The following is a 27,442-nucleotide window of genomic DNA, read 5'->3' as shown; positions in this document are numbered from 1 at the left end:
TAGTAGATGCCACCCTTAACATTTGGGAATGGCAGAAGAGAGCCCAAGTTCCTCTGGGTGGTGGTGCGGACACCACTGAACACTGAAAAATGGATAAACTAGTATTAAGGGAATAATGCTGGTGGGATGACAGGTAAATTTTTTCTTTTCAAATCTTTCTTTAAAGTTACAATATCTTTAAACAAAATTGAGGAAAAATCAATTAATTCATGCAAGAATCTACTGCTCAAAGAGAGAGGGAAGTGAGGATTGAATATTAAGAGTCTTCCTTTCAAAAAACATTTTTTAAAATTATTTCGTTTTGCTTTGTTTTGCTTTGTGCTAATATCCATCTTCCCCACTAAAATTTAAGCTTCCTGAGACCAATGTGTGAATCCATCCTACTCACCACTATATTCCCAGCACCTAACACAACGACCATCAGGTAGTAGGTATCTAATAAACATGTGATAAATAAAGGAATGAATGACCATTTCCTTGGAGTGTAAATTGGTACAAATTTTCTGGGGAGCAATTCAGCAGCAGACATTGTGCTTTTAAGACTGTACATTCTTCAGTAATCATAGATGTGGACAACGAGTAAGTCCTTTAATAATCAGAAACATTCCTTTCAGGGATATGCTATGCAAAGTTCATTTTAGTTATAAAAAAAATTCAAAACAACCTGAATTTTAAAAGTTACATGTTTGGTTAAGTCTATTATGGTATATCCATATGATGAAATGCTATGCTGTTATTAAAATCATTTTTAAGAATATTTAATGATATGGGAAATTCTAATAACATAAAAATAGATTAAAATTATATATACATTATTTTATTAACTCTATTAAAATATGAGTATATATTTATTATATATGCATGAAAGTATACACACCAAAGTATTTTGCTGTAGTTGTATGTGAGTAGAGGGATCATGAGTCAGGGGTTTTTTGTTTGTTTTTGTTCTTGTTTTTAACAGGTGCCAGCACTGTTTTAGACACTTTATTTGTATTAATATATCTTTAAGTTTTTAAGCAGCTTTATCAAGAGATAAATTACACCTTTATAAAGGTGCCTTATAATAAATTACACCTATTTAAATTGTACAATTAGATAAGTTTTCTTTAAGTGTTAAATATTACTTTTTCTATAAAGATTTTAATGCAATCAACTTCACTTTTCCTTAGATTTTAATTATGTATAATTATTTGGTAGAATATAAAATTATTCAACCAACAATTTTCTTCTATTGAGACATTAAATATTGCTATGATTTGTAGGGGAAGGTTCTAGTTTTCTTGAGATTAATTGATATATAACGTTGTATTAGTTTAAGGTGTACAACATAATGACTTTATATTGCAAAATGGTTACCACAATAAGCTTAGTTAATGTCAATCAGCACACATAGTTACAATTTTTTTTCTTGTGATGAGAACTTTTAAAATCTACTAGGTAAGTTCTGATACTGTATATTTCAACACCCGTGAAACTATCCCACAATCAAGATAAAACATTTCAGGGGACTTCCCTGTTGGTCCAGTGTCTAAGAAACAGCGCTCCCAATGCAGGGGGCCTGGGTTCGATCCCTGGTTAGGCAACTAGATCCCACATGCCACAGCTAAGACTTCCATGCCACAACTAAGAGTTCACATGCTGCAACTAAAGATCCTGCATGCCATAACTAAAAGGTCCCACATGCCACAACAAAGATCGAAGATCCCTCGTGCTGCAACTAAGACCTGGTGCAGACAAATAAATATATATTTTTTAATTTCATCTTTCCCAAACGTTTCCTCATGCATCCCCCAACTCCAGTCTCTATCATTTCCAGACAAACACCTATCTGCTTTCTGTCACTATAGACTGGTTTGCAGTTTCTAGAATTTTATATAAATGGAAGCATACCATTTCTTTGTCTGGTTGCTTTTACTCCCCATAATTCTTTTGAGATTCATCCATGTTGTTGAGTGTATCAATACTTCATTTCTACTTACTACTACTGAATAGTATTGCATTGTATGTATATACTAGCCTGTTTATCCATTCACCTGTGGATGGGCATTTCGGCTGTTTCAAGTTTTTGACTATTGCAAATAAAGCTGCTATGACCATTTGCATATAAGTCCTTTTATGGACATATGCTTTCATTCCTCTTGTGTAAAACACCTAGGAGAATAATGGTTGGATGCTATGGTACATCCAATATTTAATTTTTTAAGAAATTGTCAAGCTATTTTCCTAAGTGGTTGTACCATTTTACATTCTAACCAGCAGTGATTGAGAGTCCCAGTTCCCCTGCATCTGTGTTAACTCTTGATATACTCAGTCTTTTTAGTCATTCTAATAATTATATGTTGATTGGCAGGGAGGGTTCTTCTTTATGCTTGTGTTTTCCAAATTTTCTGCAATGAAATATATATTTCATAATTTAAAATTGCTTACAGTATCTAAAATTAAAAGTAGCCTAGTCTAATATGAAGTCAGTCTGGAGACTTCTCATTCTGAAAACTACCCAATATGGTCTTCAGAGCACCCAGCAATAGCTGTGTAGCCTGCATAAGCGTTCCTCAGAATATAACTTTTTTTTTTTTTAATCAGTTTTCTTTTCAATGATATAACCACACTGGGGTTTTAAGAAAAAATTTAAACACATAAACCTCTTTATCTAGCATGTTATTTCCTTTTTCTGTTTTCTCTTCCAGCTTTTACAGTTTTAATACACAATTCTATAGTTTTCTATTTTTACTTGTCATTATATCATATTTTCCATATCGTATTTTCCATGATGATTTATCTTTTCAACCATAATTCTAAATGTCAAATTAATGCATCATAAATTTCCCATTGTTTGGCTGTTTCTAATTTTTTATTATTAATGATAATGTTGTAATAAATAACTTTGTACAAAAAGCTTGTTTCTTCTTTTAAATTATTTCCTTATGAAAATACACAGGAGTGAGATTCCTGATCAAAGACAAGAACGTTTTTCTAGGTCTAGATATGTACTGTCACATTGCTTTCCCAAAGGGGCTTACTGATTTTAATGTCACTTGCCATGTGTCAGCACTGCAGCATTTGCCAATTTCCTGGGTATAACATACCTTGTTGTGCTAATTTGCACACCGTTGACTGCTCACCAGAGTAGATGTTTTCTCACGTGTGGGATCACTGTCTGCTGTCCTTTGCTAATTAAGGATGCTTTGTCTTCACAGACCCAGAGCGGAGGAGTATGACCCTTGACCCTCTTAGTGCTTCCCTGGCTGAGCACACCCAGACTCCTGAGGCAGATACTGTCCAAAAGGCGTAAGTATTCAAAGTCATAATGACATGGACTTCTCTACTTTTGTTTTTCTTTCTTTTTAATTAATTTCATTTCCGTTTTTTCCTACGACGCATGAAGATTCTCAGCTAACCAGCCCCATGCTCTACCAGCCAGAATTAAATTATTGTCTAAGAAACAAAGATTCTTGGGGAGGATTATACTGTGATGTGTTTCCTACTTAAACATATTCTTTGGCTGGGTGGGTGAAGAGTGAAGTTGAACTCTAACTACGTGGAAGCAGCTTTCTCCATTTTTCCACATATCTGAGCTCTGCAGACATGCCTCGAAAGCAGAGGTCTCTCAGCTCAACCTGGGTTTCTCCTCTCAGCATTCACTCAGCTCTGGGTAAAATCAATAATACCAATAATACTAATACAAATTGCTAACGTGTATTAAGTGATTCCTGTGTGCTCACCATGTGCTTACTATGAGCTCATCAGCCAGCAGCTCGGCCGGTCAGGCCCAGTCACTTCACCCAAGCCCCGGTTGGCAGTGGCAAGCTGGACCGATAGCCTCTGTGACCTCCCATGAGCCTTAGTGACTTTAGAACCTGCTCTCACCTGCCTCATGGTATAAGGATTCCCTCCTGGGTCAGAAAGGCTGGGTGCTCTTTATGAACAAAAAAGGGAACGGGGCACTTGGGTATTGAGGCAGCTATCTGAAGAACTCCACATTTTAACTTTTGTATCTCATCTTCTCCAAAATGGATTTAAACTGCTTACAATAACAACCCCCTATCCACCAAAAAAGAAAGATGAGACAATCAAAAAAAATTTATTTTTAATCTGGAGGAAAAGAAAAAAGAACACCAACACTCCCCAAAAGTCATTATAGTCATTGTGACTAAAGTTCAGACTTTCAGACTGAATGTGAAAGCAAAAAAAAAAGAAAGAAAAAGGGCTTCCCTGGTGGCAAAGTGGTTGAGAGTGAGCCATGGCCGCTGAGCCTGCACGTCCAGAGCCTGTGCTCAGCGACGGGAGAGGCCACAACAGTGAGAGGCCCGCGTAACGCAAAAAAAAAAGGAGGGGAGCAACATGATCAGGTTTTGTGGTTATCATTTGCAGCATGCCGGTTCCTCAGGGGAAATAAAGGTTTTCCTAGCACTAAATTCTAAAGTATTCTTCTATAGGTTTTATAGAGTGACATTGAATGATTTAAAGACTCATATATTTACAGGAAATTCCATTTACCTCATTTGATAAATATTTCTCAAGTTTCTATAGTAAGGCCCTGTGCTAGCCCAACTCAGTAAATATAATACTGATTTAGCTAAAAAATAAAATATCCAAGACCAGGCCTGGCACACAGTAGCTGCTGCTTCAGCTGTTACTCAATCCTTATGGCTCTTTCTTAGTTACCTTTTTACCCAGAGAACATAAGTCAATTATCCTCCAGACACATGGTCAGTGACAGCAGTTCTACAAGGGATCACACTAACACAGTACATGACATTTTGGTATCTGAATTTGATCAAGAATAGAATTCAGAGGGCATAAAGAAATGGATATATAGGCGCATGTTTCTGTGACAACCTTTCTTAAAGGTCACTTTTTTTTCAGCTAAGCCTTCGATAGAAGAAATTTCAGTTAGGTAATCCTATTTCATTTTGTTAAAGTCATAAATATGCAACCCCAGAGAGGCAAACTATTCCTTCCTTGGGGGTGTGGAGAAAAGGGAACCCTCTTGCACTGTTGGTAGGAATGTAAACTGATACAGCCACTACGGAGAACAGTATGGAGGTTCCTTAAAAAACTAAAAATAGAATTACCATATGACCCAGCAATCCCACTATTGGGCATATACCCAGAGAAAACCATAATTCAAAAATACACATGTACCCCAGTGTTCATTGCAGCACTATTAACAATAGCTAGGTCATGGAAGCAACCTAGATGCCCATCAACAGACAAATGGATAAAGAAGAAGTGGTACATATTTACAATGGAAAATTACTCAGCCATAAAAAGGAACGAAATTGGGTCATTTGTAGAGACGGGGATGGACCTAGAGACTGTCATACAGAGTGAAGTAAGTCACAAAGAGAAAAACAAATATTGTATATTAACGCATATATGTGGAATCTAGAAAAATGGTACAGATGAACCAGTTTGCAAGGCAGAAGTAGAGACACAGATGTAGGGAACAAACGTATGGACACCAAGGGGGGAAAGTGGGGGGTGGTGGTGGTGGGATGAACTGGGAGATTGGTATTGACATGTATACACTAATACGTATAAAATAGATAACTAATAAGAACCTGCTGTATAAAAAATTAATTTAATTTAATTTAAAAAAAAGAACTATTTCTCCTTCTCCCTAAGGTTTAGAACTTAGCCTGAGAGAACCCCAAAAGTGAAGACTAACTTTCTAATTTCCTTTATTCAGGGATGTGTTGAGAAAAAGAGGGCTGACCAAGTGTATAAAATGCCCACCACAGTGAAGTTCCTGGCAGAAAATAGATGCTCAATTAATGTTTGTTCATTTTCCCTCTTCTGTGTCCACGAGTTTTTCTTTTTTCTTTTTCTTTTTATGTGAAGTATAGTTGATTTACAATATTGTGTTTCAGGTGTACTGCCACGTGATTCAGTTATACAATACGTATCTTTTTTTTTTTCCAGTTCTTTTCCATTATAGGCTATTACAAGATACTGAATATAGTTCCCTGTGCTATACAGCAAATCCTTCTTGTTTATCTGTTTTACATATAGTGGTGTATACATCAGAGCTCTTCTTTAGCTTGGTCCTGTTGTTTTGCTTTTTTCAAAGGGGCAGAGATTACAATGTGCGCCATCAACACAGAGGACTCCCAGGACATGGGCCTGACTCCCCAGAGGGGCTGGATCCTATAGATACATCTCTTCTTCCAAGAGGAAAAGAAGGGAAGACTGAACCAAGACTGTTCAACCAGCAGACACCAACCAACATCAGTCATGTGAGTGTAAACACTTAGGTAGGAGCTTGGTCCAGAACCCTACCTGGAAGGTGCTCCCATCAGGGCTGCCATGTACAGTTGTATAGATTGCTTACTATATAAGGGCACCTGCAAAGGGAAAAAGTGGGAGCTGAAATCCACTCTATGGTCCACTCACCATGCCCTGCACCCCAGTATTGGGTTGCATTCTTCTGAAGGATGGGGTACCCATTTCTAATTTCTACTAAGGTACTAAAAGGACACTCAGTTTTCCTATACTCACCTCACTTCTGACACCACATGTGTGAAGGATTTTCCCACATCAACCAATTCTCCAGCTCTCTAGACACCAACCGGGTGTCCTACAATTCAACTCCGACACTAGCTACCCAGAGTTAGCACAGACCCCACAGGTTAAGGGCTCAGTCCCACATGCCTGCTCCACTTAAGACACCAATCACAAGTCCCAGGTTGTCACCTGTACTTCTGACCAACAATCTATAAAATAAGGGGTTCCTAAAACCCATCCTCATGTTCAGTAATTTGCTAGAACAGCTCACAAAACTCAGGAAACATTCACTTACTAGTTTAGATTTATTACGAAGGATATTTTAAAGGATACATATGAACAGCCAGATGAAGAGATACACAGGGCAAGGCCCAGAAGGGTCCCAAGCACAGGAGTTCCTGTCCCCATGGAGTTGGGGGTGTGCCACCCTCCTACTACATAGATGTGTTCTCCAACCCTGAAGCAATCTGAACTCCTTGGTTAGGGCTTTTATGGAGGCTTCATTACATAAGCATGATTGATTAAATCACTGGCAAATGGTGATTAATGCAACTTCTAGCCCTTCTCCCCTCCTCTGAGGTGGCGGGAAGGGCAGGGGGCTGAAAGGTCCAACCTTCTAATCCGGTGGTTTGTTCCCCCTCCTTAGGGGCTTTCCAAAATAACTCCATTAACGTAAGCTCAGGTGTGGTTGAAAGGGGCTTGTTAATGAATAACAAAAGACACTCCTTTCCTGTTTATGCTCCAGAAATTAGAGGCATACCTCTCATTCTATTATGTTTCACTTTATTGCACTTCACAGATAAATGTGTTTTTACAAATTGAAGGTCTGTGGCAGCCTGCTTCAAGCAAGTCTATCAGCACCACTTTTCCAACAGCATTGGCTCACTTTGTGCCTCTGTGTCACATTTTGGTAATTCTCACAACATTTCAAGTTTTTCCATTATTATTATATTTGTTATGGTGATCTGTGATCAGTGATCTTTGATGTTACCATTTTAATTGTTTTGGAGCACCATGAGCCATGCCCATATGAGATGGTGAACCTAATCAATAAATACGTGTTCTGACTGCTCCACGGATCAGCCATTCCCTCTCTTCCTTTCCTCAAGCCTCCCTATTCCCTGAGACACAACAATATTGAAATCAGGCCAGTTAGTAATCCTACGATGGCCTCGAAGTGTTCAAGTAAAAGGAAATGTTTCACGGCTCTCACTTTAAATCAGAAACTAGAAATGATTAAGCTTAGTGAGGAAGGCATGTGGAAAGCTGAGAGAGACCGAAAAGCTAGGCCTTTTGCACCAAACCGTTAGCCAGGTTGTGAATGCAAAGGAAAGGTTTTTGAAGGAAGTTAAAATTGCTACTCCAGTGAACACATGAATGGTAAGAAAACAAAACAGCCTTATTGCTGATATGGAGAAAGTTTGAGTAGTCTTGATGGAAGATCAAACCAGCCACAACATTCCCTTAAGCCAAAACCTAATCCAGAGCAAGGTCCTAACTCTCTTCAATTCTATGAAGGCTGAGAGAGGTGAGGAAGCTGCAGAAGAATTTGAAGCGAGCGAAGGTTAGTTCTTGAGGTTTAAGGCATGAAGCCGTCTCCATAACAAAAGTGCAAGGTGAAGCAGTGCCGAGGCAGAAGCCTGCAGCAAGTTATCCAGGAGATCTAGCTAAGATGATTAACCAAGGTGGCCACACTAAACAACAGACTTTCAGTGTAGATGAAACAGCCTTATGCTGAAAGAAGATGCCATCTAGGACTTTCAGAGCTAGAGAGAAGTCAGTGCCTGGCTTCAAAGCTTCAAAGGACAGGCTGAATGTTAGGGGCTACTGCAGCTGGTGACTTGAAGTTGAGGTCAATGCTCATTTACCATTCCAAAAATCCTAGGGCCCTTAAGAATTATGCTAAATCTATTCTGCCTGTGCTCTGTATATGGAACAACAAAGCCTGGATGACAGCATATCTGTTAACAACACGGTTTACTGAGTATTTTAAGCCCACTGTTGAGATCTACTGTTCAGAAAAGAAGATCCCTTTCAAAATATTACCGCTCATTGACAATGCACCTGGTCACCCAAGAGCTCTGATGGAGATGGACAAAATTAATGTTGTTTTCACGTCTGCTAACACAACATTCTGTAGCCCACATGTCAAGGAGTCATTTCAACTTTCAAGTGTTATTTTTTTAAGAAATACATCTCGTAAGACTCTAGCTGCCATACCTAGTGATTCCTCTGATGGATCTGGGCAAAATCGAGAACCATCTGGAAAGGATTCACCATTCTAGATGCCATTAAGAACATTTGTGGGGAATTCTCTGATGGTCCAGTGGTTAGGACTCAGCGCTTTCACTGCTGTGGTCCGGGTTCAATCCCCGGTTGGGGAACTAAGATCCTGCAAGCTGCAAGGCACAGCCAAAAAACAAAGGAACGTTTGTGAGTCATGGAAAGAAGTCAAAACATCAATATTAACAGGAGCTTGGAAGAAGCTGATTGCAACCCTCATAGGTGACTTTAAGGGGTTCAAGACTTCAGTGGAGGAAGTAACTGCAGATGTGGTCAAAATAGCAAGAGAACTAGAGGAGCAAAAAACTGGTTTCTTGAGTTGAAATCTACTCCTGGTGAAGATGCTGTGAAGACTGTTGAAATGACAAAGGATTTAGAATATTACATAAACTTAGTTGATAAAGCAGCAGCAGGGTTTGAGAGGATTGACTCCAATTTTGAAAGTTCTACTGTGGGTAAAATGCTATCAAACAGCATTGCATGCTACAGAGAAATCGTTCACGAAAGGAAATGTCAATCAATGTGGCAAACATCATTGTTGTCTTATTTTAAGAAATTTCTACAGCCACTGCAACCTTCAGCAACCAACATCGTGATCAGTCAGCGGCCATCAAGACAAGACCCTCCACCATGAAAAGATTATGACCCATTGAAGGCTCAGATGATTTTTTTAACAGTAAAGTATTTTTTAATTCAGGTATGTACATTGTTTTTTTAGACGTAACACTATTGCACACTTAATAGACTACATAAGTAAACAAAACTTTCATAGGCCCTGGGAAACAAAAATATTCATGTGACTTGCTATATTCCAGTATTCACATTATTGGAGTTGTCTGCAACCAAACCTACAATATCTCTGAGGTATGTCTGTACAAGAATTTTAGGAGTTCTGTGTCAGAGGCTAGCGACAAAGACCAAATATATATTTCTTATTATGTCACAACGTCACAGGTACCGAGTGGGTAGTTGTGGCCATCCTCTCTTAGGAAGAAACTCTATATTGTTTCAGCCCATGGGGAAAGGTGAAGACTGACATGGCTGTGGTCATATGCTTGAAGTTTCCCAAAAGTTAGGAAATGATGCAGCAGTGAATAGAGCTGGTTTTGATTTGATTTAAACTAGTTAACCATTAATTGTGGCAACAGCAATCTATCAAAGGTGAAAAATGCTTTACTTTGGTCCAGCTCTGTAGATGATGGTTTAGCATCAAAAAAGGGAGCAGGGAATTCCCTGGTGGTCCAGTGGTTAAGACTCGGGCTTTCACTGCCACGGATCTGGGTTCAATCCCTGGTCAGGGAACTAAAATCCCACAAGCTGTGCGGTGCAGCCAAAAAAGGAAAAAGAAAACAAAAAGGGGGCAGATCATAAAGTATATTCTATTTCTCTTTCTTTTTATGAAATTATAACTTAAATTATAGCAAAGGCTGAACCTTAGGATCTCCCTACAAGCTCCACATTCTCTAAATATCACTCTTGGGACTTCCCTGGTGGCACAGTGGTTAAGAATCCGCCTGCCAATGCAGGGGACACGGGTTCAAGCACTGGTCTGGGAAGATCCCACATGCCGTGGAGAAACTAAGCCCGTGCGCCACAACTACTGAGCCTGTGCTGTAGAGCCCATGTGCCACAACTACTGAGCCTGCACGCCTAAAGCCCGTGTTCCACAACAAGAGAAACCACCACAATGAGAAGCCCTCTCCCGCTCGCCGCAACTAGAGAAAGCCCACATGCAGCAAAGAAGACCCAACACAGACAAAAATAAATACATAATAAATAAATAAATAAAATTTAAAATAAATGAATAAATATCACTCTTCTGCTTCATATGGAACCCATACGAATTCCATTCTAAGCCATTCTGTCTTGTTCAACATAATCTCCGTTTTCTTTTGTTTTTTGTTTCTGTTTGTTTGTTTTATAAATTTATTTATTTATTTTTGGCTGCGTTGGGTCTTCATTGCTGCACGTGGACTTTTCTCTAGTTGTGGCGAGCGGGGGCTACTCTTTGTTGCAGTATGTGGGCTTCTCATTGCCGTGCCTTCTCTTGTTGTGGAGCACAGGCTCTAGGCACATGGGCTTCAGTAGTTGTGGCACATGGGCTCAGTAGTTGTGGCTTGCGGGCTCTAGAGGGCAGGTTCAGTAGTTGTGGCGCACGGGCTTAGTTGCTCCATGGCATGTGGGATCTTCCCAGACTGAGGATCGAACCCATGTCCCCTGCATTGGCAGGCAGATTCTTAACCACTGCGCCACCAGGGAAGTCCTGTTTGTTTTTTGGCCATGCCACAGGGCCTGAGGGATCTTAGTTCCCTGACCAGGGATTGAACCCAGGCCCCAGCAGTGAAAACGCCGAGCCCTAACCACTAGGCTGCCAGGGAATTCCCAACATAATCTCCCTTTGATGTTTTTTTTTTTTCTTTGCTTTCTACATATATCATGTTCCCTTTCCTTAATTTTTCACCTTTAGGAGATGGAGTTGATCGACAAAGCCAAGAGAAAGAGAAGAACCAAGACAGATAAGTCCAAGGCACCCAAGAGGGAGAAAGAAGGAAAGCTCCGTGGGGAAGCAGAGGCTGCTGTTGGTAAGGGACCATCCAGGAGAACACACCTAATGGTAGCCAGGAGGTGCCATGGAGAATCAGTATGGATCCTATGGGACAAACTATCTGTGTTGAGTCTCCTTGACTACCACAGCTGAGATGGTGTTGCAGCCTTACTTCATGTCAATATCTTGGGAGATAAGGATAGAGGAAACCAGGGGACTCTAGAGACCTATAATCACCAAGAGAGAAAATTACAATAATAACACTAACACCTATTAAATGAATACCCACTGAATTAGGAGCTCTGCATTTATGACGTCATGAAATCCCCACCACAGCTCCATAAGGTAAGCGCTATTATTATATCATGTGGAGAGGTTGGGTGACTTGCGTAACATCAAGCAGATCAAACGGTAAAGTGGTGGACCCAGGGTCTGGACCTGTCATTTGATTCCAAACTCATAACTCTCAAAGACTGCCTCTGTGAATAATAAATATGTCATAATCTGAGAACCGGTCCGTGAGAGCATTTGGGAAGGGGAAGGCTGCAACATGCTCTGAATGGTTACTCCAGCTGTCATTTTTCTCCTTGGTTCCTTGTGTTGCACCTCACGAGGAATTCAGGTTCCTATGCTTCTGGGGACTTTCTTTTCTTTGTTTCTTTTTAATTAATTTTTATTGGAGTAGAGCTGATTTACAATGTTGTGTTCTAAGGACCTTCTTTAACCTAAAACCTACACTCATTCTTTCCCGGCCATATGAAGACCCTCAAAATAAATCAAAGGCTGTCAAAAAAGATGACATTGGATAGTTACCTGGATCAGATCTTTTCTTTTTTTTTAAATCGAAGTGGAGTTGATTTACAATGCTGTGCCAATCTCTGCTGTGCAGCAAAGTGACTAGGTTCTGCACATACATTCTTTTTTATATTCTTTTCCATTATGGTTTATCCCAGGACGTTGAATATAGTTCCCTATGCTCTACAGTAGGACCTTGCTGTTCATCCAGATCTAGTTTTGAGGTTTGCTTTTTAAAGTCTTGCTGAATTTACATCGTTGTCGCCCGTAACTTAGGTAGCATTGGCAGGACTGGGGAAGGAAAGACTTGTGGCCCCAGAGAAGAATTGAGGAAAAGGCCTTAAGAGTATGGAAGGTTTAAACTTTACCAGGTTACAAAGCTGCAACCTCAAGCTAGACTCCTGAGGCATGACTTTCCAGCTGTACCTATAGGTCTTCCCTCCAGAGAGTCTTACCCCCACCATAGGTCAGGGTGTATCAGAAGTTCTTTAGTAGCAAGACTGCTGAATTACAGTTGATCCAAGTAGGATAGGGCAGTTTCTCAAAGGGTAGTCTATGGACTACCCTTCTCAAAACGCTTGGAGTGGTTGATAAATGCAGATTCCTACAGAATCAGACTCTGGGGTGTGGCTCAGGAATCTGCACCCAGGTGATTCCATTGCACACGGAAGTTTTAAAGTTACTGAAAAGGATGCAGAGAGCACATTTATTAGCTATGTCTCTATCCTGCATTGTTCTCTCCCAGAAAAGTCAAAGGAATCAAAGGCCGAAAAGAAATCAGAGCTAATTCCCAAAGAAAAAAAACCTGGAGTCAAAAAGAAATCAGAGCTAATTCCCAAAGAAAAAAAACCTGGAGTCAAAAGGAAAAAGACACAGAAGGAAAGGAATCTGGAAATAGTAGCAGAGCTGAGTGGGCCTGATGTCATTAACACTAAGAAAACTAAAGACACCTCAGATGGAAGTTTCTTTCCTTCAGGCTCTGTTGTAGAGGACCCTTGGCTTTCTTCCAAATTTGATGCCCCTGAGAGCCAAGTTTCTATAGATGGAAGGTCATCGCCCATCCAGACTGCAACTGTCCCTGGAAACATGGAATCTGAAGAAGAGGGAAGCCATAAAGACCCTTCCAAGGTAGGGTCCAATATTCTCACCTTGGCCAGAGGGATTTCAGTCCTCACTGGTGCAACTGCAGAGGTGGGAAAAACTGCCCTGAATTACATTGCAGTTACTGAAACAGCTCTACTACATAGAGGCTTTATTTGTTCTACTTTGGTACCTTCTGACCCTTTAAGAAGCCAGATCTGATCAAAGCACAGGGTGGCAAAGCCCCTCTGAAATGATGTATTCTGTGAGGCTCTCAGACTACTAGGGCAGGTACCCACCCTTAAAGAGCAGAAAGTTGGCACAGCACCCATTTGTGAGAGGTACAGGCCTCACAGTTACAAGGAAAGGTGAATTCAGGCCTCAGAGCCAAGCACATATTCTTTTTTTTGCTGTATGCGGGCCTCTCACTGTTGTGGCCTCTCCCGCTGCGGAGCACAGGCTCTGGACACGCTCAGCGGCCATAGCTCACGGACCCAGCTGCTCCGCGGCATGTGGGATCTTCTCGGACTGGGGCATGAACCCGTGTCCCCTGCATCGGCAGGCAGACTCTCAACCACTGTGCCACCAGGGAAGCCCCAAGCACATATTCTTGACTTGGCCTGGACTTCATGTATTGCTTGCCTCTCAAAAGCTGCAGAAATTCCTCCATTCCTAATCTGCTTTTCTGCGGCACACCTCTGGGCCATGGGTAACTTACACACACATCTATCTCCCTTTTCTTTAAACACTGCAAACGTACCCACAGCTAAACCACTATGGTTAAACTCGCATAAGTTACATGCAAATATGGTACAACTCTGCTGAATTTCATTTAATCTTTACAGCCACACCTGTGACCCAGGTATGATTCGTCCCATTTTACAGACCTAGAAGCTGATTCGTCCCATTTTACAGACTTAAAAGAGTTAGATGTTTGTTGCCAGAAGTTACACAACCATCAAGTGGTAGAGCCAAGACTTAGATCTTTCGACTCCAAAATCAGAGCTCTTGTCACTATATTAAATTATTGTGTATTTATTTATTTTACAGCCTGTGGTCTTCCAAAAAGGATTTCGGAAAGATTTTTCCTTTCTAGTTCTCAATCTTCCCAGCTGCCTAGACTATAGGATTCTGCTTTATACAGCAGATGAAAATTTTAAGCTGTGGGCAGAACTTTTCTGAGCCTGCTATAGACTCAGAATTTCTAGATTTATTGTCAATCCACAGTACCATGCTGCCTCAGTAAAGGCTAAAAAGCAAGGAAGTATCCACCCCAAGTTGGATACAGAGTGCCCATGGAAGAGTTGCCATTCAAGGTTCCCCTCATGAGGATATCTCTGACTGAGGAGGAGGCATCAGGAAGAAAAAGAAAGCTAAGATGCTCTTCACAGAAACTAAGAGAACGTTTCATTGAAAAAGTGGATTTGCATAGGATTAAATATGAGTTTGACACATCTACACCTAAGTCTGCCCCTAAAACAGCCTTTATCTAGAACCTGTGGTTCTGAGCCCTGGCTTCACGTTAGAATCACTGGAACATGTTTTTTAAACCACCAAGAAAAAAAGTATATTAAAAAAAAAAAAAGGAGTTCCCTGGCAGTCCAGTGGTTAGGACTCTGAGCTTCTACTTCCGGGTCTGGGTTCCATCCCTGGTGGGTGAACTAAGATCCCACAAGCCCTGTGGCGTGACCAAAACAATTAAATTAAATTTTTGAAAACCCACCAAGGCCTCCCACCTAGGTATTCTCATTTAATTGGTCTGGGTGGGGCTTTTGGCCTCAAGTACTTTTTAAAAGCTCCTTGGGTGATTATAACGTGCATCTAGACAAATGATGTACCAGACATTATGTTGTCTCTTTCACTATTTCAGTTAATTCTGGTAACAGCCAGCTAAATGGAAGACAATATCCGAGAAATTAAGTTATCCCCAAATTCTGAAGCAAGTAAGAGAGAGACTTAGATCCAGGTCGATCAGATCCCAGAGCCCAGGCCAGTGGTGGCAGAGTTTATACAGCTGTGGTCAGAGTGTGGAAACCACCTAATCTCTAATTAGAGGCAACATCCGTGGGTGGAGGATGGCTCGCTGACGATACAAGGTCCCCGTGATTAGCATATGTCCCTTGCACTATGAACACTCTGGTTCCTTAGGCCCTCCTCGCTAAGAGGGAGCCAGAGAAAGCTTCCTGGGCCTGGCTGCGAGCAGAGAGGGCCGAGATGAGACGGCTGGAGATGGAGAGGAAGAGAAGGCAGCAGGAGCACCTGGAGCGGGCAGAGAAGATGAAGGAGGAGCTGGAGCCGTGGAACCGCGCGCAGGAGATCCGGTGGGTAGGGCAGCCACAGCGGCCACGGCGGCCACGGCCACGATAGGAAGCGGAAGATAAGGCAAGGGTTGACTTCCACTAGGGGTAAAGCTGGTTCTGAGGCTCATGCCCTGAAGTAAAACAGCACGTCTCGTTTTTCACTATCCTGGTTATCCCAGGGACAATCTGGACCAAAGATAAGATGTGGTGTCTTAAACCATTAGGGTTACTCCAGACAGATGTTCACAGGATCTTCCCAGGAGGGCTTTGAGATCCAGTCCAGCAAACATTTGTTGCGCCTCTTGCCACATGTGTCTGCATTGTGTTAGGCTCTTCCGTTGGCCTCTGGGCTCATTTAATCTTCACAACAACACTGTGAGACAGGAATTTCAAAATCCATTTGATAAGAATGGAAAATGAGGCTCTGGGAACTTAGGCTCCCGCGCCAGAGCACAGAGCTGTGTTGAAACTTCCAGGCTTCTAGTTCCAGGCCTGTTGTGTTCTTGCTTCTGCTCTTCAGTTAGGCTTCCCTTAGAAAACGAGTCTCCTCTGAGTGGGACGCTCCGTGTGGCCTGCAGCCTGCAAAGCCTCCATCAGAGGCACGGCGTGTCCTAAAAGGACAGTGTTTTCTGCCATTTCCCTGACCAATTTGTGGGTTTTCTCAGCTTTAGGAAACAGAAACTCGAGGAAGAACAGCAGAGGCAGGAGAAGGAGGAGAAAGAGCAGTGGCTCCAGTTGCAAATGGTCCAAGAGAGAGCTCGGCAGCAACAGGAGTTCCGGAGGAAGCTGCAGGAACTGCAGAGAAAGAAGCAGCGGGAAGAAGCCAAGAAGGCTGGTGAGGGGGACTCAGCTCTCTGCAACGCCCATCTATCTGGGACAGAAGTATATTTATCCCACTGTGGGTGTTCATTTGACTCTCCCCAGAGTTATTCCTATCCTAGGTCTCAGTGTGAAGCACTCTAAATGGATAAGCTGATTTTTTTCAAAGTGATTTAATATGTGTGACTCTAGTGAGTTATTAGATCAAAACAAGAAAGACTCATTTGTGGAAATGACTTTTGGGTCCCACTCCCAATTCAGTAATCTCCTGAAGTGGGACCCTGCCACTCTCATTGCCCTTCCAGCATTGCTCAGAAGCTGCCTAAATTGGAGACATAGCCCTGGCTCCTTGCTTCCTTCCCTAGCAGATGGAAACAGTCAAACATCTGGATAGCTTCAGGGCAGCCTTTCAGGTGATGTGTGGAATCTCTACAGCCTCACGTTTGAGGAAGAGGAAAGCACTTTAACAGATGACATTCTAGACTGGTCAGTCCAGCTGAGTAAGCACCAAGTTTCTCCAGACCCTGCTGTGACACCTGTCCCCAACCCATCTGCATACCACCCATGAATGTACCAGGCTCTGGAAACTTCTTCCCCAAGGTTTTGTATTCATTGCACACAGTGCACTGCACATAGTAGGTGCTTGATAAAGGGCTCTTAAATTAGTAAATTAACCCAAGGTAATCCCCACAAAGGATCTGGCAATCTGCTGTCAGGTAAGCTACAGAGTATCTCATTGGGAGTCCCTGGGAATCACAGACTTGAGAGTCAGATCAGAGAGTTGTTTTCCCCAATAATGAGACCCCTGCTGAGCCTACCTGCCTTTCTAATCTGCAGAGGCAGAGAAGCAAAGGCAGAAGGAATTGGAAATGCAGTTAGCAGAACAAAAGCGCCTGATGGGAATGGCTGAAGAAGAACGGCTGGAGTATCAGCAGTGGAAACAGGAAGCAGAAGAGAAGGCTCGGCTGGAAGCAGAGGACAGACAGCGAAAGGAAGAGGAAGCAGCAAGGCTGGCTCTGGAGGAAGCCATGAAACAAGTCCAGGAACAAGCCAGGTATTTGCTATTTGGGCAACAGTTGCAGTAGTGGGATTGTTCAAAGGCTTGACTGCCTGCTACTAGTACTAGCTTTGCACTGCCTTTGGGCACGTGAAGTTTTCCCACTTCCCATAGCATGGTTTGGAAGAACTAAAAAATAGAGATTCTCCTACTGCAAAGGTCACAGAATTTCTTGGTGGCTTAAAGAACTCATATTGAAGCTAGAAGGGAGTTTACAGATCATCTATCTCAGCCCTCTGGTTCACAGATGAGAAAACCAAGTCCCAGAGAGAAGCATCTTGATTAGGGCTAACAGTGACTTAGGGGCAGTACCAGGACGAGATCTAAGACTCCCTGGTCCTGAACCAGTACCTTTCTCAGTAAGTATTTATTGGGTACCTATTATGTGCCAAACACTATTCTGGACACTGGGAATTCAGGAGTAAACAAGACAGATGCCTCTTCTCCCACGGCATTTACATTCTAGGGGTGGGGGGTGGGGAGACAGACTCTAAACAAAGATTTTTTAAGCTGGCAATAAATGCTATTCAGAAATTCTTTAAAGATGTGATAGGATTGCAGGAGGTTTGGTTCAGACAGATCGGCCAGGGTAACACCTTAGAAGAGGTGATACATAAGGTGAAACCTGAATGACGAGTTAGCCACATAAACATCTGGAAGAAAAATATTCCAGTAGGGAAACAGCAAGTGCAAAAGTTCAAAGAAAGGAATGAGGCTGGCATGGTGGAAGAATAAAAGAAAGCATGGCTGGAATGAAGTGAACAAGGCACAAAGAATATTCCAGATGAAGTCAGAGAGGTAGGCCTTGTTAGGAGAAATAGCCCAGAATCAGCCATCAGGGGCCAACAGCATTTCCCCCTTTGTTCTCTTGCAATAGTTATGATCACTGCATCTTTCTGCTAATAGAATCTCTTGAGTAAAGTGGTTTCAATTGACTCTTTAAAAACCAGTCCTCCGTAGTGGCTATATCATAAATTTCCCCTCTTAGTAAAGGCAAGAGTCATCCCCCTTTAGAACCATTAAAAGTGAAGGGTAAAGAAGCCCAACACAGAAAACCACAATTCCAATCTTAACTGTAAACAATTTACCCCTTGAAAGTAATTTTCTACAACTTAAGCTTAATCTAAGCTAATAAATACTCTTTAGGGGACCAGAAAAAGAAGGAAGCCAGAACAACTCTATTTCAAGGTTTTCCACCTAACCTTGAGTTGTTCCTCTCCTGAAACATTCCTCAGCTGTTACGCGAATTACAAAACAGATCATTAGGGAAGTCTTGATTCCATTTCAAAATTATGTGTTCCATGTATCATAGCAGTAGGGTTGGGTTCATAACTACTGAAACCTAAAGCAAGTTGCAGTTTTCCACAAAAAGAGAACTGGCAAGCAGTATGAGGGGAAGTTGAGCGATTTTGCAACACTAATCCAAGTAGGTGAAAGCAAAAAACCAAGTAATTAAAGGGGTATATGAGGGGTGTGAAAGAGCCTCATTCCAGCAAGGGTTAGGAGAACTTGATGCCAACTAGCTTGATTTCGTCTTCACTTGTGTGACATTGGCCCAGGTACACTTAACTTCTCTGGCCTGTTTCTTCATCTCCAAAACAATGGAGTCCCTTCCAGCAATACAAATTTAAGAACTGTTACACCGTTCCTTTGACCTTCCTAGTAGGAGGATCATGAAACTCTAAACCTCATATGTAAAGTCACTAAATGAACAGAGTATGATCTTCCACTAAAATGCAAGATCAGTAGCCCCAAGTCTAACTGATGATGACTGAAATCCGAAATTCTTCCACGAGCTTATAAGGACAATTTCTAGGATGCTTAATCAGTATTGTGATTGCGGGTGGGGTTGTTTCCTCAGGCAAAAAGCTGCTTTGAAGAAACATCTTCATTTCAACCAAGAACTCTGTAAGGAAGCCAATGGCCTACAGTGGACACAGAACATTTCCAGACCATGGGTCTACTCTTACTTCCAGTTCCTACAAATAGCAAGACCTTAAGACTAGAAGAAAACTAAAAAGTTAGGAGGTGGTGACAGAAGACGAGTAACTTGCTTCTGTAATGAAGTTCCAACCTGAGCTCAGTTAGCTCCGTTTCATCTGGTTCACCTCACCTCACCCCACACTTCACTTCACTCTAGGCCTTCCCTCCCCACCACCCAAACATTACTCAACCCAGTCAAACTTGTCACACACCTAAATCCTTTATGTTCTCTGGAACCACATAAATCCAGAAGCTTTGGTGCCTAAAATTAGCCAATAATTTCATAATTTGTTTGAATTTCAGTAAATTTCAGCTTAATTTCAGTGAGTAAGACATTAACATAATCTTAGGGTAGCTGAAGTATTTCATTTCAGTGTCTCTGAAAGAGCTGTAGGTAAATGGAAATTCTATAATGCAATAGTTCTGAATTAGCAAAGAGGAGCCACAGGTAGCTATTTAAATGTAAGTTAAAACATTCAGTTCTCCAGTCACACTAGCCACATTTCAGGTGCTCAATAACCAGATGTGGCTACTGGTTACTGTAAGAGAACATTTTCATCCTCACAGAAAGTTCTGTTGGACAACACTGTATTCTAGAGCCCAGAAAATTAACCGATCTTGAGGTTTTGCTCCTGTGTCTTGTAAAACCAGCCACTCACATAATTTCCCCATTTTTTAAATCACACTGATCCTATAAGCGTCTTGATTAGGTAATGTCTTTAACATCTCCTTAATATCAGTAAGTATCTGATAAGTATCTATCATAGATTGATCATTAAAGGGGATGAAGGACCTTTAGCAAATAAGATATGTAAAAAGATGTTAAAGCAAGCAGTATCTGAACCTGAATTTTCCCACGAATTTCCTTTGGCCCTATTCTATACTTCACTGTCTACAGCTAAAAAAACTTAGTATTGGGGCTTCCCTGGTGGCGCAGTGGTTTAGAGTCCGCCTGCCGATGCAGGGGACGCGGGTTCGTGCCCCGGTCCGGGAGGATCCCACATGCCGTGGAGCGGCTGGGCCCGTGGGCCATGGCTGCTGAACCTGCGCGTCTGGAGCCTGTGCTCCGCAATGGGAGAGGCCACAGCAGTGAGAGGCCCGCGCGTACCGCAAAAAAAAAAAAAAAACTTAGTATTTGCAGATGATTCCCTCAAATCTCCCACTAATGCTTGTAAGGTGCTTTCTACAGGAAATGCGCTTCCACAATCCAGAAGTGAAGCTTAATTCTGAGTCTGTATTGCTGTGTTACTGGACTTGCTTAGATTTGATGCTTATTTTCAAACACTTGCTTTAAATAGAAATAAAATGGCCAAAACACTGGCTACCACAGTGAATTTAAATATGCCACTTAAAACTTTTTCTCAAACTTGTCGATCCTACTTGTACATTCATTCATTCATTCAATTCATTCAATAATACTTAGGTGAGAAAGGAGCACCTCAAATAATTCAACCGAGAAGAAAGAACACTCAAGGAAAACATCCTTGCGGGGGAAATTACCATTACTGATTTTATTTTCTCCCTTCTTTTACAAATTTAGGATGTTGCAGTCAAGCACCAGGTAGAGAGGCTACACTAAATGGTATTCGAGGTCCCTTCCAAATCTGATATTCTATTAAATTGTTGCTGTGAAAAGCCTATTTTATCAGCACTAACCAGATAAGCACATTTTTCAGTTAACCATAGCAGACTGCAAAGCATTTAGAAGAATCCAATAAACTAAAATCAAGAAAATTATATCCCCCAAATTATATTATAGTTAAGCTCCACCACCTAAATGCTGAGAGCCCTCAGAAAGAGATGCAAACAAAGCTAAGATACCAAACTACATATTCACGCATTCTGGATAGTTCCAATAGCCTATGAGGTTTGCGACTCAGGCCTGACAGAAATATGCAACTCAATGAGGACTTTCTAGAAATGGGTCTGACTCCTAGTTACTATTTAAATATAATGATAAATGCCAGGTAACGGTCTAAAAGCTCTAATTTACTATATATGTACAATACAAATAATTTTTCAGTTAGGGTCAAATATAAGAATTTATAAGGCAAGCCAATTATCTTTCAATAGAGGACTTGAGAAGGGATTCAAACTATAACAGTTTATAAAATGCGTTAGAGATAGGTCTTATTCGCTCTTCTAATGCAATTAGATGACATTCTATTTGGAATAATATGAAATAGGATTACATATATGCACAGATATACTGAATTCTGTGATTCATTAAGGATTTAAAAGAAAAAGTTAAGCCCTCTAATTAAGGAACTAATTTGGTATTTTAATTTTATACAGTTTAAAGAGAGGATATAAAAAAATAAAAGAAAATATAAACAAAATATACCAAACCTTAACTAAGCACAGAACATTCTGTAAATTGTTAAGGGAAAAACTGAAATTATCGATATCAATTAAGAATTTTTGGCATGCCCATTTATTCAACATATTGGGTAATTGTATCATATATATGCACCATACAGGAATATCAAGTTTTTAAAAAAAACAACACTGGGTATTTAAAAAGGTGTTGTGGCCTTAATTAAATCCTTAATTCAGAAGGCACTTCAGTAACTTTCAGGGCTTCAAAGTCATGATCGTCATCACTGCACAGTACTAAAGAAAACATGCGTACCATGTACAAACAATAATTTCCAGTATTATGCAAGAAAACCTTATGTTTTAAGCATTTTTTTTTCCTTCTGTACAATTAAAAATAAAATGAACATTGGTACGGTTTTTACAAATATTTTGTTTATTTTAATGAAGCTGGTACAGACAATGTCCATTTAAAACCCATATCCCAGGCCAAAAAGTACAAATAAAGTCAAAAAGAGCAGCGTTCTGCTGTATACACTTCTGCATGAATAACTTTAACTGCTAATGAAAATTAGAACTTTTCTGGGATCTTCTGACAAGATTTTTCTTTCATCTTAAAATGCTTTCTCTTCAGTGAAGCCATCTTTGGAGTTAGTCATTATTTTCACCACCTCTGTCACCTTGACTCCAACCTGATATTCCTCTTCTTTTGGTCCAGACCCTCAGATTCTAAAAGTAGCTTCAAGTTAAGGGAAAGGTCATTTTTCCACAGTTCAGTTCTCTGAAAAACTTCCATCTCCCACTGAAAGTCACAGTCCAGGAGTGAAGCAATCACATGCTAGAACTTCAGGGCCAATTGGAAAGTCATTATGAACACTCGCATTAGTCAATCTTATTTATCACAAGCCTGTAAATGCACAGTCCTGGAAAAGGCAGCCTCTCTGTGCACACACATAATTTTTAAAAAGGAGAGGGCGATATGAATGGGGCTGAGGTTTGATCACCAAAAATCAGCACAATGAAAACAAACAATAATGAATAATGGGCACTAGAATTCAAATTACCAGATGTTCTAAAGAGATGGGGTGCCAGTTTTCAATTCTGTTTTGAACACCACGTTACAAAAGAACTATTTTTAAAAATAAAAAAGGATTAAGGGAAAAGAAAAAATAAAAATATCTAAATTGTCGAACGACCCCCTGTTTGTTCCTGATAAACTTCAATCACATCTTCTTCCTCCATTCCCAACTGTAAGAGAAAAGAAAAGTGTTAGTAGTACAATATAAAAGTACTATTTTTTTTAATTGGCTGCAATTATGTGGCCACTGTTTTAAAGTGCAAAAAGATACAAAAGTAATCCATAGTTATCCTGTTCTAAAATTAAGAATACTGTTTCTGGGCTTCCCTGGTGGTGCAGTGGTTAAGAATCCGCCTGCCAATGCAGGGGACACAGGTTTGAGCCCTGGTCCGGGAAAATCCCACATGCCGCGGAGCAACTAAGCCCATGCACCATGACTACTGAGCCTGTGCTCTAGAGGCCGTGAGCCACAACTACTGAGCCCACGCACCACGACTACTGAAGCCCGCACGCCTAGAGCCCACGCTCCACAACAAGAAAAGCCACCGCAATGAGAAGCCCGTGCACCGCAACGAACCCACTCGCCGCAACTAGAGAAAGCCCACACACGGCAATGAAGACCCAACGCAGCCGTAAATAAATAAATTTATTAAAAAAAAAAAAAAGAAAAAAGAATACTGTTTCCTTTAATCTAAAGAACAGAGAGGGGGACTTCCCTGATGGTCCAGTGGTTAAGACTGTGCTTCCAATGAAGGGTCATGGGTTCAATCCCTGGTCAGGGAACTAAGATCCCATATGCCGCATGGCGCAGCCAAAACAAAACAAAACAAACAAACAAGTTTGTTTTGTTTTGTTTTTCTTTGCGGTATGCAGGCCTCTCACTGTTGTGGCCTCTCCCGTTGCAGAGCACAGGCTCCAGACGGACACGCAGGCTCAGAGGTCATGGCTCACGGGCCCAGACACTCTGCGGCATGTGGGATCTTCCCAGACTGGGGCACAAACCCGTGTCCCCTGCATCGGCAGGCGGACTCAACCACTGCGCCACCAGGAAAGCCCAAAACAACCAAGTTTTAAAGAACAGAGAGGTATATCTTTTCCTCTGATACCATGTTTATGTAGTCATTCATGTTATTTTGCTGAGCCAACTTCACGTCCCAGTTTATTAACCATATAAAATTTAAGTGTTTCTGAAAAGTACCTTAAGGGAGTTTTAAATCTAATCAAACATGTATATAATAGTTTAAATAATAGTTTGATGGCATATTTTCTAAAACGCATTTTACTTCTAGATGTAATTACTTGACAGAATCTCTTTCAAAAAACCTGCTCTCACTTTGAAATATATGTGGTTTTAGTTAGAAAAATACTGCCTAAGGATTCATTTCTAAGTGGTTTGCTTTGTCATCTACAGTTCCTTCTGGCATATAACTATTATTTTCTTTGATAGTAACCACTCAATGAAGAAAACTTACTACACTTCTACTCTTATTTGACACCTCCAATTGTATAAGCTAGATTTTTCAGACCAGTCCTTCTCAACTCTTACAGAAAAGGAAAGGAAAAGAAGAAGAAAAAAGACCCTTTAAAATGCCTTATACAGAACATTAAGCAAGTATAAGCAATTAAGTTGTTTTTTTTTAATGTGCTTTATATGCATTGAAATATTCTGGAATTTTTTTCTAAAAGACATTATTAATAATGGTTGCCTCTGAGAAATGGGAATGAAGAGATATCTAAAGTGTATTTTCCATTTTATATACTTTGGTAGTTTGGTTTTCTAATACTTTTATTTATTTTTAACACAAGTATTCTTTATTTAAAAAATAAAAGAGTACATAAGGGGGCTTGGTGTGGCATAGAAACCCAGGTGTTACACTCAGTGAGGCTTGTAAAGGACTGTAAATCTGTTGATTCTGATGTGCAGACAGAGTTAAGGAGCACTGTTAATAGGCAGACTGAAAACAAAAACTATCACTGTTTCCAATGAACTATAGTGGATCACAAAAGAAATTAAAAATAACATTTCAAAGGAAAGTCCAAGATCAGTATTTTATAGGTGACAATTTTGTGCTGAATTACAAAATGTGAAAATTAAAATATGCTAAGGGGGCTTCCCTGGTGGCGCAGTGGTTGAGAGTCCGCCTGCCGATGCAGGGGACACGGGTTCGTGCGCCGGTCTGGGAAGATCCCACATGCCGCGGAGCGGCTGTGCCCGTGAACCATGGCCACTGAGCCTGCACATCTGGAGCCTGTGCTCCACAACAGGAGAGGCCACAACGGTGAGAGGCCTGCGTACCGCAAAAAAAAAAAAAAAAAAAATTTAAAATATGCCAAGAAATCTAAAAATAAAACATAGACTTAAGTGGATTTAGAAATTTTTTTAAAGTGATTAATTGGCTCTAGTATTATGGGTATCTTGATTGTGATAGACATATGAATATTAAAATAATTAGTAATTAAAGAGGCTATTAAAATTTAATTTTAATTGCACATATAGCCTGGTAAATACTGCAAGGACTAAAATTCCAAACATTACAAGGAACCTTTAAATCAGGAAAGCAGCACATGTCCTCAAACTATGGAGAATATGAAGCCATCAGCTTTAAGGAGTACATTAGCAGAGGGACTTCCCTGGTGGCACAGGGGTTAAGAATCTGCCTGCCAATGCAGGGGACATGGGTTCAATCCCTGGTCCAGGAAGATCCCACATGCTGCAGAGCAACTAAGCCCGTGCGCCACAACTACTGCACCTGCGCTCTAGAGCCCGCAAGCCACAACTACTGAGCCTGCGTGCCACAACTACTGAAGCCTGGATGCCTAGAGCCCATGCTCCACAACAAAGATAAGCCATCACAATGAGAAACCCATGCACCGCAACGAAGAGTAGCCCCCCGCTCGCCGCAACTAAAGACCACGAAGACCCAACACAGCCAAAAATAAATAAATTTTTTAAAAAAAGTAATACGCTAGCAGAGATGAGTAAACAACAGTACAAAGAGGTCACTCCCTAAATACCTACTCTCTCCCACTGCCCCATTATTCTTCTTCTAAGAAGATAAATCTCTTAATGATAGTGAGGGAGGTGTCGCTAAAATGTATTAAGTATCTTCTGTGTTGCAGAGATTATGCCAAGCTAGGACAGGGAAAATACAACATGAGTTTGGAATATCTTGTGTCAGACAGTAAGGAAGTACTTAAGAAAGTGCGTAGATACTAAACCTACAGGGAAAAGTTTGATGAGAAAAAGGATAGTCACATAGTTTCAAAGTATGTGCCCACAAATTACTCAATTAAAACAGGAAAAATAGTAACTACACAGTAAAGGAAAAAGACAACTGTTAAACTCAATGATAAGGGACTTCAGATACTCCAGATATTACACCCTGAGAAAGACACATCACTATTTATGTAGTATTCCAGCCCAAAATACATAATCCAACTCTAGTCATGAGGAAACAGAACAGCCCAAATTGAGAGACTTTTTAGAAAATACCTGGTTTGTATTCTTCAAAAATGTAAATGTCATGAAGACAAAGACAGGCTGAAGAACTGTTCCAAATTAAAGATAATTAAAGAGACCCCTAAATAAAATATGTTGATACTGAACTGGATCCTGTGACGAGGGAGATAATTTATTATAAAAGGCATAATTGGGACAGATGACAAAATTAGGTTGAAGACTAAAGTTTTCTAACAGTGTTAAGTGTCCTGAATTTTATTAACAGTACTGTGGTTATGTAAAAGAATATACTTATTCTTAAGAAATACACACTAAAATATTTAGTAAATGGCATGGTGTATGCAACCCACTCCCAAGTGGTTTGGATGATATATACATATATATACACACGCATATATTATATATGGGGGGGAGGGGAATAATAAAGCATAGGTAGCAAAATGTTAAAAACTGGTGAATCTAAGTGGAAAAGAGTACAGTTTTTTGGACTATTCTTGCAACTTTTCTGTAAATTGAAAATTATTTCAAAATAAAAACTTCCTAAGGAGATGGAGAGGTGTCAAAAAGGAAAGACGCCAAATTGAAGGGGTCCCCACTGGCCAATATCTAAAGAATGTCATTATTCACAGAGTTTGAAAGTATCTCCCCACAAATTACTTATTAATTACAAAAGAAAATGATAACTTTACAATGGATAAGAAATCTGGCAGTTACCATCTTAACTACATGACCAAAGTTAATATTACCCATAGCAGGACAAATGGACATCATCTAACTCCTGATACGATGCACTCGGAATTTCACAGCTTCACTCTGTGCTACTCCTACCAAAAATGCAAAACTGAATCTAATCATGAGGAAACAACAGACAAACCCAAATTGAAGGACATTCTAAAATATAGCTGGCCTGAATTCTTTTAAAAAATGTCAGTGTGATGAAAAACAAAGACTGAGTAACTGTTCCACATTAAAGCTAAGAGGCATGATAACTAGTTAGAATGCATATCCTGGATGAGATCCCAGGTCAAGTTAAAAAAAAAAAACAAAAGGGAGGGAGCTATAAAGGACCTTACTGAGACAGATGGTAAAATCAGACTATTTTGATTGTATATTCAATTACAGTATTGTATCAAGGTTAAATCACTTAAATTAGATAATTTAACTGTGGCTCTTAGGAGAACAATAACACTGAAATATTTAGGGATAAAGGGCCAATATC

At 40.5% G+C, this 27,442-nt stretch overlaps 2 protein-coding genes and 1 non-coding gene across 4 annotated transcripts in view; 2 read left to right on the top strand and 1 right to left on the bottom strand.

Moving 5' to 3' along the window:
• KIAA2012 (KIAA2012 ortholog) overlaps positions 1-19,386 on the top strand; it is a 117,070-nt gene extending 97,684 nt beyond the window's left edge. The window contains exons 16-23 of the mRNA XM_032638640.1: positions 3,198-3,288; positions 6,074-6,239; positions 11,258-11,372; positions 12,876-13,258; positions 15,359-15,531; positions 16,176-16,345; positions 17,167-17,383; positions 19,248-19,386. Of these exons, the coding sequence (XP_032494531.1) occupies positions 3,198-3,288; positions 6,074-6,239; positions 11,258-11,372; positions 12,876-13,258; positions 15,359-15,531; positions 16,176-16,345; positions 17,167-17,383; positions 19,248-19,386 (1,454 nt within the window). The remainder of the gene's footprint in view (positions 1-3,197; positions 3,289-6,073; positions 6,240-11,257; positions 11,373-12,875; positions 13,259-15,358; positions 15,532-16,175; positions 16,346-17,166; positions 17,384-19,247) is intronic.
• On the top strand, positions 8,820-8,891 carry TRNAE-UUC. The gene has a single exon. It is a non-coding gene; the product is annotated as a tRNA-Glu (tRNA).
• A 2,712-nt stretch (positions 19,387-22,098) lies between the features above and the next one.
• Positions 22,099-27,442, bottom strand: part of SUMO1 (small ubiquitin like modifier 1) — a 28,957-nt gene continuing 23,613 nt past the window's right edge. For both annotated transcript variants that reach the window (XM_032638257.1, XM_032638259.1), the window contains one exon: positions 22,099-22,933. In XM_032638257.1, coding sequence (XP_032494148.1) covers positions 22,865-22,933 — 69 coding nt within the window. In that variant the 3' untranslated portion in view covers positions 22,099-22,864. The remainder of the gene's footprint in view (positions 22,934-27,442) is intronic.

The sequence above is a fragment of the Phocoena sinus genome, chromosome 7 (assembly GCF_008692025.1).
Source record: "Phocoena sinus isolate mPhoSin1 chromosome 7, mPhoSin1.pri, whole genome shotgun sequence".
NCBI classification, from domain to species: domain Eukaryota; kingdom Metazoa; phylum Chordata; class Mammalia; order Artiodactyla; family Phocoenidae; genus Phocoena; species Phocoena sinus.
Note: the sequence above shows the minus strand (reverse complement) of the source record. Positions and strands in the feature narration are given on the sequence as shown.